This window comes from Nematolebias whitei, chromosome 16 (genome assembly GCF_014905685.2).
Source record: "Nematolebias whitei isolate Nwh7 chromosome 16, NemWhi1, whole genome shotgun sequence".
Lineage (NCBI taxonomy): Eukaryota > Metazoa > Chordata > Actinopteri > Cyprinodontiformes > Rivulidae > Nematolebias > Nematolebias whitei.
The window spans coordinates 22651078-22663419 of NC_056513.1; the positions used below are offsets into that span (position 1 = coordinate 22651078).

Genomic DNA, 12342 nt, shown 5'->3' on the forward strand with positions numbered 1-12342 from the left:
AATGTTAAATGAAATGCATTCAATGTTAAAATATCAAATGTAAATTACAGTTTTCACATAGATTCAGTTGATTTTGTTTGCCTAGTTTGCTAGTAGTCTATTATTACAAATTGTGTGATTTTTAATGTTTAAGTATTTTTAGCAACAAGAAAGTTGTTGGTGCTACAATTCAATTCAGTTTTTTTATATACTGTAGTGCCATATCACAACAGAAGTCTTTCAGGGCACTGTACAGAAGCATTCATATACATAAAAAATGTGAGTTAACATTATATATCTGAGGTGCAGACTGCTTTGAGTTTAACTTAATTGCAAAACTCTCATCTTGAGCAAGCATGAAGGCGACAGTGGAAAGGACAAACTCTCTCATGAGGAACAAACCTTTAACAGAACCAGGCTCAGGACAAGCAGCCATCTGCTTCGACCGGATGGGTTTGAGAGGAACAGGAAGGAGGAACAGATACACGATGGCAGGTCAAGAATCACATGTTACGATAGAAATAATATCAAATGAAAACTCCCAACAATGTTCAGTCAGGTCATCTGGACAGTTTCCTTTTTTTGTCGTTGTTGAGAGACGTTTTGCCCTCGAAGGGCTTCATCAGTCTGAGAAGTCACAGACAAACTGTTTTCACCAGTAAGGGGTTCTTCCACTTTAGGAGGGAGGGAGGGAGGGAGCAAGAGAGGGAGCGAGAGAGAGAGAGAAATCCAGCACAACCAAAGTAATTTATTCTTAAGAACCAGACACTTCCAAACACCTTGTTTATTTAAAAATAAATACAAAACACATAACATGTTGCTTTTTCCAGAGTTCACATTTTATGCATGAATGCCAACACAGTTGACCTACCCATAGACGGTATTATACTGTAAATCCAGTCATGGTAAAGATTCTCAAATTTTCTTCATTTTACATTTACAAATGCCACTTAAGTCAGAAAGAAAGTTTAAATGAACATATCTTAAAATTTGGTATTTTATAAATTAAAAGTGCTCTTTTAAGAACTGATAAACAATTTTTCATTACCAAAATAGACTTCCAGTTCAGTCTAGAAATAAGTTAAACCCGTATCGACCAAGTGATTTCTCAGTACATCTGCAGTATCCATCACCCTAACAATGTGGTCCAGGCTTCTTATAGTCTGCCCAATAATTTTTCAGTTCTTCAGAGGAGCTGAGGATGTAGGTGATGATTTTAGAGTATTCGCAACGATTGTAACCACCACTATAGGCCTTAAACTGGGACGGATCAGGAGGTGAGGTAGGTGCAAGTCCCAGCTTTTTCATACACATTCCAATATAAGCATCTTCAATATTAAAGGGTTTGATGGATTTGGAGGCCTCAATAAATTTCTCAGAAAGATCATTGGAAAAAATGTATCCCATGCCCAGAGTGTACGTTGGGTAAATAGGTTCTGGGTACAGCTCTTCTGGGACATACCACTTGGAGTTCTTTGATCGAATCACGGGCCTCTCCCACATAAGCATTCCTGTCAGGTAGTTCTGCTGGGGTATTCCTGGTTTTGTTAGCATGATCACCAAGTTGTCAATGTTCAGGAACATATCAGAGTCAACCTTCATGGCATAGGCTGCTGTGGGGCAGCGTGTGGCCAGCCAGTCCACGATCACCATGGTTTTAATGGTCAGATTAATATATGTGTCCATGAAGTTACTCTGAATCAAGTCATGATGCTGCTGATTCTCCTGTTTCAGCTTTTCAGCATCATTTCCATCAGACAGACCCAACATGAACAGAGTGAATACCACCTGACCCTGAATCATGCTGTCCTTGCCCCATGTCTGTCGGATTGCATCTCGAGCTGCAATGTTGTTTGGTGCCACTGGAACCATCAAAACCAGGAAAGGCGTCCTGTTTTTGCAGACATCTGGGTGGTCCATAATAAAGTGGTAGTTGCGAGGATGGGCTTGATGGTACCAAATACCTCCAGGTGGAAGAGTAGGAGGTTCTGTGGCATTGTGAGTTGTAGTTAGAACAGAACTTGTTGAAGTTAGAACACTATATTTCGGGTGGATCTTATAGGCAGGTGCTTTATTAACGCTATGGGTTTTGTTCGAGAACCAGTTGTAGTGCTTGTGAAATTCAAATCTCTGCCACCATGACAGAGAGCTGTCGGATAGGGCCAGACACATTACAAAGACTATGACACAGAACAGGAGCAGGAACTGAAACTTGTTCTGAAATAAAGGCTTCTTCTGTCGACTTGTACTCTCAGCCAGTTGCCTAAAAAGAAAAGAATTAAAAATTAGTAAATATCCATCCATCCATTCATTATCTTTACCCGCTTCTTCCTTTATGGGTAGCGGGGGTCACTGGTGGCCATGTCCATCTATCACTGTGCAAGAGGCAAGGTACATCCTGGACAGGTTGCAAGTTCATCACAGGGACACATGGAAACAAACAAGACAAACAACCATTCACTCTCTCATTCACACCTAGGAACAATTTAGACTAGAGTTACCAATCAGCCTAACATGCATGTTTTTGGTCTGTGGCAGGAAACGAGAGTACCCAGAGAAAACCCACGCATGCACAGAGTGAAAATGCAAACTCCACACAGAAAAGCCCCCAGCAGGTATTTGAACTTGCGACCTTTTCATTGTGAGGCAACAGCTCTACCAACTGCACCACCATGCCACCAATTAGAATATACACTGCCTGGTCAAAAAAAAAGTTGCCACCAAAAAAAAGGTCACAGACTAATATTTTGTTGGACCGCCTTTATCTTTGATTACGGCATGCATTCGCTGTGGCATTGTTTCAATAAGCTTCTGCAGTGTCACAAGATCTATTTCCATCCAGTGTTGCATTACATTTTCACCAAGATCTTGCATTGATGACGCACTAGGCATGATGGGTGCATCACTTCACCTGCCTCTCTTCTTACGCTGATGCACCCACCACTCTGGAACAGGGTAAATCTGGACTCATCAGACCACATGACCTTTTTCCATTGCTCCAGAGTCCAATCTTTATGCTCCCTAGCAAATCGAAGCCTTTTTTTTTCCAGTTAGCCTCACTGATTAGTGGTTTTCTTAAGGCTACCCAGCTGTTCAGTCCCAATCCCTTGCATTCCCTTTGCATTGTGCATGTGGAAATTCTCTTACTGTCACTATTAAACATAGCCCTGAGTGCTACTGTTGATTTTTGTTTTAATTTGATTTCACCAAACGTTTAAGTGATTGCCAATCATGATCATTCAGGATTTTTTTTGGCCACATTTCTTCCTCGAAGATAATGGGTCCCCACTATCCTTCCAGTTTTTAATAATGCATTGGACAGTTCTTAACCTAATTTTAGTAGTTTATGCAATCTCCTTAGATGTTTTCTCTGCTTGATGCATGCCAATGAATTGACCCAGCACCATAGAGAGACAGAGTTTCGACACTCTTTGAACTCGCCGATAGGTGGTCATGTGGTTCATACAGCTCTCAATAGTTCCAAACAGCTCATCGCTGTCAGTCAGTTTCAGCGGCTACTGGCGCAACATAAAACAAAAATTGACTTTTCTTACTTTGCCTAGCGACTTTCGGTAATTATTGAGCAGTGACAAACTGATTACTTAACTGATTACTGAGTATTTCACTGACTATGCATTTTATCAACACATTTTTAGACGCAGCAGCTACATTTATCATAAAATTTTACAGGGAAACGAGACTTTATCATTAAATTTTAGAGTGAAACAAGACTGCAAACACATATTTGTTAGAAAAAAATGTCTATGCAATACAGTGATCATTATTGCCATGTCAACAGTGTTTTATAATAACGTTACACACATAAAAAAACAGAGTAACACCTATTGTAAAGCTATTTGTGATGTTCTCTGCATGAGAATGCACTTCCCCAGATGTCCACGCGATGTTGCAAATGTGTGTTAACCAAGTCAGCTCCACAACATCCAGACCATTTAGGAAATCAGGTTGAATCTCATCCACCCCCGGAGCCCTGCCGCCGTGGAGTTTTTTAACTACCTCAGCCACGGTTATGGACAGACCAACCCCAAAGTCCTCCAACTCCGTTTTCTCCATCGAAGATGTGCCAGTGGGATTGAGAAGGTATGAGAAGTATTCCTTCCACCTCCCGACAACATCACTGGTTGAGGTCAGCAGCACTCCACTTTCACTGAATACAGTGTTAGTAAAGCACTGTTTTCCCCTCCTCGGCTGCCCAATGGTTTGCCAGAATCTCCTCGGAGCTGACCTAGTGTCGTTATTCAGGGTCTCACCAAACTCCTCCCACATCCGAGCTTTTGCCTCAGCAACAGCCAAGGCTGCGGACCGCTTGGCCCTCCGGTATTCATCAGCTGTCTCCGGAGTCCCACAAGCAAACAAGGACCGATAGGACTCCTTCTTGAGCTCGACAGCCTCCCTAACCCGGGGTGTCCACTGTCCACTACTGAGTTCGAGGGTGGCCACCGCGAGAAGCACCGACAACCTTGTGGCCATAGCTTAAGGCAGCCATTTCAACAATTGAGTTTTGGAACATGGCCCACTCTGTTTCAATTTTCCCAGCCTCAGCTGGGATGCGGTTAAAGCTCTCCTGGAGGTGTGAGTTGAAGATCTTTCTGACTTGTTCTTCTGTTGGGCATTCCCAGCAAACCCTCACTACACGTTTGGGTCTACCAGGTCTGTCAGGCATCTTCCCCTGCCATCTGATCCAACTCACTACCAGGTGGTGATCCGTTGACAGCTCAGGTCCTCTCATCACCCGAGTGTCCAAAACAAACATCTGCAAATCAGATGACACAACTACAAAGACAGTCATCAATCTACAACCTAGTGCGTCCTGGTGTCAGGTGCACTTATGGACACCCTTATGTTCGAACATGGTGTTCATGATGGACAAACTAAAACTAGCACAGAAGTCCAACAACAAAGCACCACTTCAGATCAGAGAGTCCGTTTCTCCCAATCACGCCCCTCCAGGTCACACTGTCATTACCAACGTGGGCATTGAAGTTTAAAATTAAAGTTATTGAAATGTCGAGAATTTTGTCAAATGATACAGTTTGAAAGAGTTAAATCCAGTAGTATTCCAAAAACATTGATATGCAATTCTGAAATGTAGGTCCACACTTTATACAAAGTAAAGCACTGTTTTTAAATAAGTTTTACCCTTTTATTAGACCCTCTGTTCTTGCTATTATAAAATTCAATTCAATTCAAATTCAATTCAAATATACTTTATTAATCCCAGAGGGAAATTATTTGTTGTAGTAACTCGTTATCCTCATTTCATTAAGAGATGTTAAAGATACTGATGGTTGTAGACAGGAAGGATCTCTTGTAAAGGTCCATCCCACAGTGGATCCTAATAAACTGGCTGCAGATGCCGTCTGATCCGTCCACCCAGACTCGGCTGACCTCTCGGTTCCCCCGGGCTGTAGGACCGCCCGAATGCCGGGCAGAACTCCTCCCAGAGTGATGGCCACTCCTCCCAGCAGTCTGCCAAGCTCCTCGTCACTGTGGACAGTCAACTGTAGGTGCCGAGGGATGATCCTGTCCTTCCACTGTCATGAGCCGTGTTTCCTGCTAGTTCCAGGATCTCAGTGATCAGACACTTGAGCACAACTGGCAGGTAGATGAGAATGCGTCCACAGAACATCCTTTTCATCTCATTTGAGATTTGGGGCTGTAGTTGAGATATTATTTGAGCTTGTGAGATGTTAATCAGCTGCTGTTGTTGTAGAAAACTGCCTTGTTGCCATGGTTACGCATCATAACAAATGTCCAAAACTAAAAAAAGTTTCAATAAAAATCCTTCCAGCTGCACAGCATCTGACACCAGAGAAAACCACCATCCAAAAAACGCGAACCACATCCAGAAAAAGAGGAATCACAGTTTCCAAAAGCAAAATCTCAGAATGAAAGTAACAGAGCTGCTCCAACATGCAGCCACCTTGAGTGGCACAATTCTAGAACAGAACAGGTTTGCAGTATTGCAACAAGTGTTGTCCTTGATGCTTTTAAACATGCAGTAGTAAATCCATTAATTAAAAAACCTGGACTTGACCCTTCTGCTTGTTCAAATTTCAGATCAATCTCAAAACTTCCCCTTCTTTCTAAAACCCTGGAGTAGGGCTGTTACTGAAGGAGGAGTTTATGGACACCAATTTTTGTCATAAATATTTTGTACTTGTAAATCAATTTTGTAACCTTGTAAAATAAATTTGTGCATTATGCATGTGCAAATAGGAACGCGTGTGTAAAAGAAATTGTATATGTAAAACATAAATACCCGGTACAAACGTTACAACTCTTTTTTTGTGAAGTTATGTTTACAGATACACATTTTAAAAACTATTTGTAAAACTCTGCCTGTGAGTTTCAATTTACAAAAATTATGACCAGATTTTTTCCTCTCAGCTGACTAGTCAATGTCATGTCAATCACAAATTTAACAATCTAATCAGAGAACAGATGAGTTGGGCGGTCCGGGAGTAGCGTTTCAATGAGCTTTAAGTTCTGGAATAACATTACTTTATGGTTTAATGGAACAAAAACAAGATCATTGTCTAGATATACATTTCTGCAAATCACAGTTGGTTACTATGAATAGTTTTCAGCCATGTGACCCACTAGCTGCCCTGACAGGCAAAACATTGTGTCAAGTCAAGTCACATTTATTTATATAGCACATTTAAAACAGTAACTGTTATCAAAGTGCTTACCAAAAAATATCACAGCATCAAATATTAATAACAAAATATTACAGCAACATGAATAAAAGCATAAAAACATTAAATATAATGAGAAAGAATGAAATACTAAATTAAATCACCCTGCGTTAAGTGTCAGGGAGTAAAAGCAAAATGGATGAACACAATCATCAACAATGAAATACCATTGATGGTGCACAATAATTTGGAGTAATAAATAATGCTGTCATGTGGCAGTGGAAAACCAGGAAATGTTGACTGCCACGGGAGTACACTCGTCTTTGTAAAAAACATTTTATCCAAGGTAAGATTACGATTACATTGTGTTTTTTTTATTCAGGTGTTTAGTTCTGTGTTTTTGCTGCTACAGTTTTATGTTATGAAGATTATTGGATGAGCTCTAATAACATAATGAGATAGAGTTGAAAACATGCTAATAAATGCTGTCAACATGAAAAGAAGTTTCATGAGTGATTTGTGAAGAAAGGACGGCAGCAAAGATCAATAGAAAGGTTTACAAAAGTGCACTGAGACCAGCTGTGCTGTATGGTTTAGAAACAGGGCACTGATAAAAAAAAAAAAAAACGAGAAACAACTGGAAGTGGCATCGATGACAATGTTGGGGTTTTCCTTGGAACTAACAAGGAAGAAAAACATTAGAAATGGGAAGCAAGGTGGCAGCATATTCATGTTGTGGAACCTGCACTTTGATGGTTGAAAATTTGAAGCAGAGCTGTCTACACTGACCTCATGGTGACCATGATCATGACAAGGTAACAAAAACAACTGTGCAGATGAGATGGCCATGGAGGTGGCATCATGCTAGTGTAGGCATGTTCTTTTAGCACATAATCTAATGAAGCCTTGGAGAGTCAAGGTGAGGGCACAAATATGAGCTGGAAAATATTTTTTGCTGAGTACAAAGGGGGTAGCAGTAACATGATAGTCATAGCCTTCACACTGAAGGTTTTCTAAATCTGCTGCAATCAAGCCACATTCTAATAGGTCTTGCATCAATTAGTAGTGTGGCCATCACCCTATGAAGATCTGCATCTCATACCTCGTGCATCACACTGAAGCGGTCAATTAGGACTGAGTTGTATCAACATAGAGCAGGACTGCTTTGTATCCAGTTGAGAACACCTGTAGCTGCTTACCTAAACTGACCAACTTACTTCCACTAGGTTTTCACGTCATTTTTCAATTTTGTCTAATAGAGCTTTGGAACCAGCGTCACTGCGTAGCGACGTTGTTCGGCATTTATGTCTCATGCAGTCGGTCGGCGCCATCTTTCAAGGCCACGTTCCAAAACAAACTGTATTCCAGTGTTTGTCAGGGTTTTCTGGTTAGGGCGAACCCAGTAGTGCGGACAGGGACTCAACTCGGCAGAAGTACAAAATTTAGAAATTTAATGATAATAATAAAATACAAAAAATAACAGTCTGACGAGGCAGCACAACTTACAAAACGGGATGAAGGCACGGGAAGCTCAGAGGGACTCAGGAAACTCAGAAGACTCAGAAGACTCAGAAGAACACAGGGACCCAACGAAGACGACGCGACAAAGAACAAGACTGAACAGACGACTTATATACAGGGACAAGACGAGACGTGATTACAAACAGCTGTGACGAGACAAGGGTGGCACCAATTGAACTAAAGAGAAAACACTAGGGAACACAGACACAAACCGGGCCACCAAATGGTACCATCCTTACAGTGTTTGTCTATGCTGTTACTGCTGTATCCTCCTGCATGATGCTGAAAAGCAGCTCAAAGGAAATTGGATTATATTGCAACAAACTTCTCCCAGATGCCAAAAAATGTGACATGGAAAAAAAAGCTGAAATTGGAAAGTCGACCCATTTCAAATAAACAAATTGGAGCAGAAACCCCAAATATTTGCCTCAACTTACATTTCCAGACATATTTGCATACCTGGTCTGTGGGGTCACTGCTTACATCGCAAATAATTTTAAGAATTACCAGTCAATGGAAGCGCATGTACAATGGCTGGGAACACGATTTGGACATTTGTAACCCCCCGGATTGTGAATGCGTTGTTGTTCGAACAAAGGTACGCTGTTCTTGGCTCCTTAATTTTAGATAAATTCTTAATGTAAATTATTTTAGAATCAATCAGCCTTTTGTATGATATGAGTATTAAAAAGTGTGAACATGTGATTTTTAAAGTACATTTTTAACTGATTTACGAAGCTCCAAGTTGGAAATGGTTAAATGGGAATTACACCTAATTTTTACTACCTTCAGCTCATCTAAGAACAGCAATATGTAGAGACTACAAATCTTGATTAGATTACTTTATTATGGTATGGTATAAAGTTTATTCATTTTAAAAATACAAAACAGTTTCATAACTATATAAAAAAAATCCAAGAGATTTAAAATGAAAGGCAGCAGAAAGAAGAAAAAATCTTATTATATCTGCCCCTTTTTTCAAACAATTTGTTCAATCATAATAATCTTTAAGTGACAGAACAAAACAAAAAACTCTTTCTAATTTTTTAATTCTAATACAAAAACACACTAAGCTACTTCATATATATATATATATTTTTTTAACAATTCAGCTTTGATCTTTTTCTTAAATGTACACATTGACTTGGCATTTTTCACATCACTCTCTAGACCATTCCACAATCCAACTCCTTGGATTGAGGTAGACCTTCCCTTCAGACTAGTTCTGAATTTTGGTTTGACAAATATCTCTATCCCCTTAAGATTATAACAACTTTGCCTTTTAACAAAATTTCTTTGGATATTTAATGGTAATGTGTTATTTTGAGCCCTATACATAACTGATAAAATACTATAATCTACCAAATCATGGAACTTCAATAACTTCAGTTGATAAAATAATGTGCTTGATGGGTGACTGTAATGCTTTCTGGTGATAATTCTTACAGCTCTTTTCTGTAAAATAAAAATAGGTTTTGTAAATGTTTTACACGCTTTCCCCCAAACATCAATGAAATAGATTAAATGTGAAACAATGATTGTGTTATATTATTAACACAATTATTATTATCTATACACACACACACACATATATATTTTTTGCTTTGAGATGTTTAATTACAATACATCAAATGTTTACTTAAAGATGGAATCTATTTCATCATGTTTGCTTGTTACGTGAAATGTTTACTTTGAAATGTCTGATTACATAATTGTTTACTTGAATTACATAAAATGTTTACTTAAAAATAGGATCTATTTCATTAAATGTATACTTGCTACCTGAAATATATTAAGTACAGTTGACCCTTGTTTATCACAGGGGATCCGTACCCTGAGGCCCTGCAGTAAGTGAAAAACCGCTTGGGTCACCAACCTGTTTGAGTCTGAGAGCTACTTCAGTGGGACCAAATGACACTAAGTGCTACTTGTTTGATACAAACAAATTTGCACGGCCCACCTTCAATTATAGTGTAATGCATTTACATACATGTGAATATATGACTGCCTGATCACATCTGATCTGATCTGTATTATTGAAAACTCCCCACAGTGATTATCAATAACAATTTAGCATGGTAAATATGATCAATTATTGATAATTAGTGATTAGAACTCTCAATCGAGAATTGGAGTCCTCAGTTTGAATCCCTTTCTTGGCTTTAAGGGCTCACAGGGCAGTTGTGGCTGAGTGGGTACAGCAGTCGTCCTCCAATGCAAGAGTTGGGGGTTCGAATCCACCAGCAGTAACATGCCAAAGTGTCCCTGGGCAAGACACTGAACCCCTCATTGCCTCCGATAAGTGTCCCATCAGTTTATGAACGTGGTCTAAAGCACTGATTAGTCTCTTTAGAATGATTTGTTAATTAGCTTTGTATAGTAGTAGAGTGCTGTATGAATAGGCACAGACTGTACTGGAAAGCGCTATGAGTATCTTGATAAGATCGAAAGGCCTTATGTAAATACAGTCCATTTACCATTTAATAGAGCACATCAGGATTTTAGCTCTCAGCCACGGCTGCACGCTGTGCTGTTGGCCACGCCCACTTTTTCACTGCACAGAGGAGGGAGGAGGAGCTGCAGGAGGAAGTTTTTCCTACAGTGTGGGCTGCACACAGGTGCAGCAGGTGCTAAATAATTTAAAATAATTCATTTTTAATAAGAAATCCATGCCGATTGTGCGGCTCATCCATCAATCAGCCGATTGTGTGGCATGTCCAAGCTTATTTTTAAAAACCGCAATATTACGAGTCCACGAAAAAGGAACTGTGAAGTAACGAGAGATTACTGTGCATGAAATGTTTACTTAAAATGTGTTCTATTTCATCACATGTTTACGTTACCTCAAGTGCTTGAATCAAATGTTTCTTGAATGCTTACCACATGAATTTTTATTAAATGCTAAAAAAAAACACACTTCCATGTTATTATCCAACTGTACAAATATTTCAACACAAAATAATGAGTGCAGCAAATACATTTTTTTCCCTTTTTTATGATCTACATTTTACATAAAACAGTAGGGGTGTAACGGTACATGTGTGTGTAACGGTACACGTGGGTGTAACGGTACACGTGGGTGTATTGAATCGTTTCGGTACGGCATGTATGGTTCGTCCACGTGTGTACCGTTTCAGTTATTTTTTTCACTCATTAAATTTTATTAACGACAGATTATGCGCCAAGGAACTAAAGTTCCTAAGAGTGTTTCAGTATGGTGCTATTATCTTGCAGCACGCGTAGCATTAGCGTCCTACTATCTCGTTGCGGTCTCCTGTTTGGGAACATTATGGCTTTCTTGTTAAAAGACAAGTGCAAAGCCAAAGCTGTGTGTCGACATTGTTTCACCGAGATTGGATCTGCAGCAGGCAACACGTCTAACTTGTTAACACACTTGAAACAACATTATCCGAACTTGAACGTCACTTCTAGCAGCTTGATGCAAAGACTGATAGCAGCAGCATTTAAACAACCTTTATCAGGTAATTTAGAGTGGTCCAAAGCAATAACACAAGCTGTAGGAGTTTTTAAAGCTCTGGATCTACGTCCGTATTCTGTTGTTGATGCGCCGGTTTTAAAATTATTGAGCCCCGCTACGGCATCCCATCACGTCAAAACTTCAGCCAAAAAGTTGTAGCAGCACTTTATGAAAAAGATAAAACTGATCGTCAACAAGCCCTGGACCAGATTAAATCCCTGTCACACGATGATGACCGAGAGATTTAACCACTTCATAACAAATGATGACCTTTCAAGAAGAGGTATTGCTTATTGTATTATTATTATTATTATCTAATTAACTTTTTTTAGTTTAAATTTATAATCTTATTAACTCTGATTTTTTTTACCTCTTTGTGGTTTATTTCCAGTCTGGGACAGAGATAGCAGCTGAGTCTTCTTCCTCTTCAGGGAAATCCACCAGAGATCACCTCCAGCTACGAAGTATGTGATGACTGAACTCTGAACTTTTCCAGGGACCTGTCCCACCTGTGGGAGCAGGTCCAAGAGGTTGTGAGTAATGAGGCCAAATGCAGCCACACTGCAACATTAGCAAAGCTCTACCTCTTTATTCCTGCTACTGTTGTTAGTGAGCAGTTTTCTCCACCGCTGGAGATATTCACTGCAACTAGATCTATGTTTTTGGCAGAAAATGTGGACAAGTTGTTTTTTTTTTTTTTTG

General features: G+C 39.7%; 1 protein-coding gene across 1 annotated transcript in view; it reads right to left on the reverse strand.

The window, feature by feature from the left end:
- Positions 1–1008: 1008 nt before the first annotated feature.
- The window catches only part of LOC119422953 (beta-1,3-galactosyltransferase 2), a 32261-nt gene continuing 20927 nt past the window's right edge, over positions 1009–12342 (reverse strand). The window contains exon 2 of the mRNA XM_037690366.1: positions 1009–2242. Within this exon, the coding sequence (XP_037546294.1) occupies positions 1114–2242 (1129 nt within the window). The 3' untranslated portion in view covers positions 1009–1113. The remainder of the gene's footprint in view (positions 2243–12342) is intronic.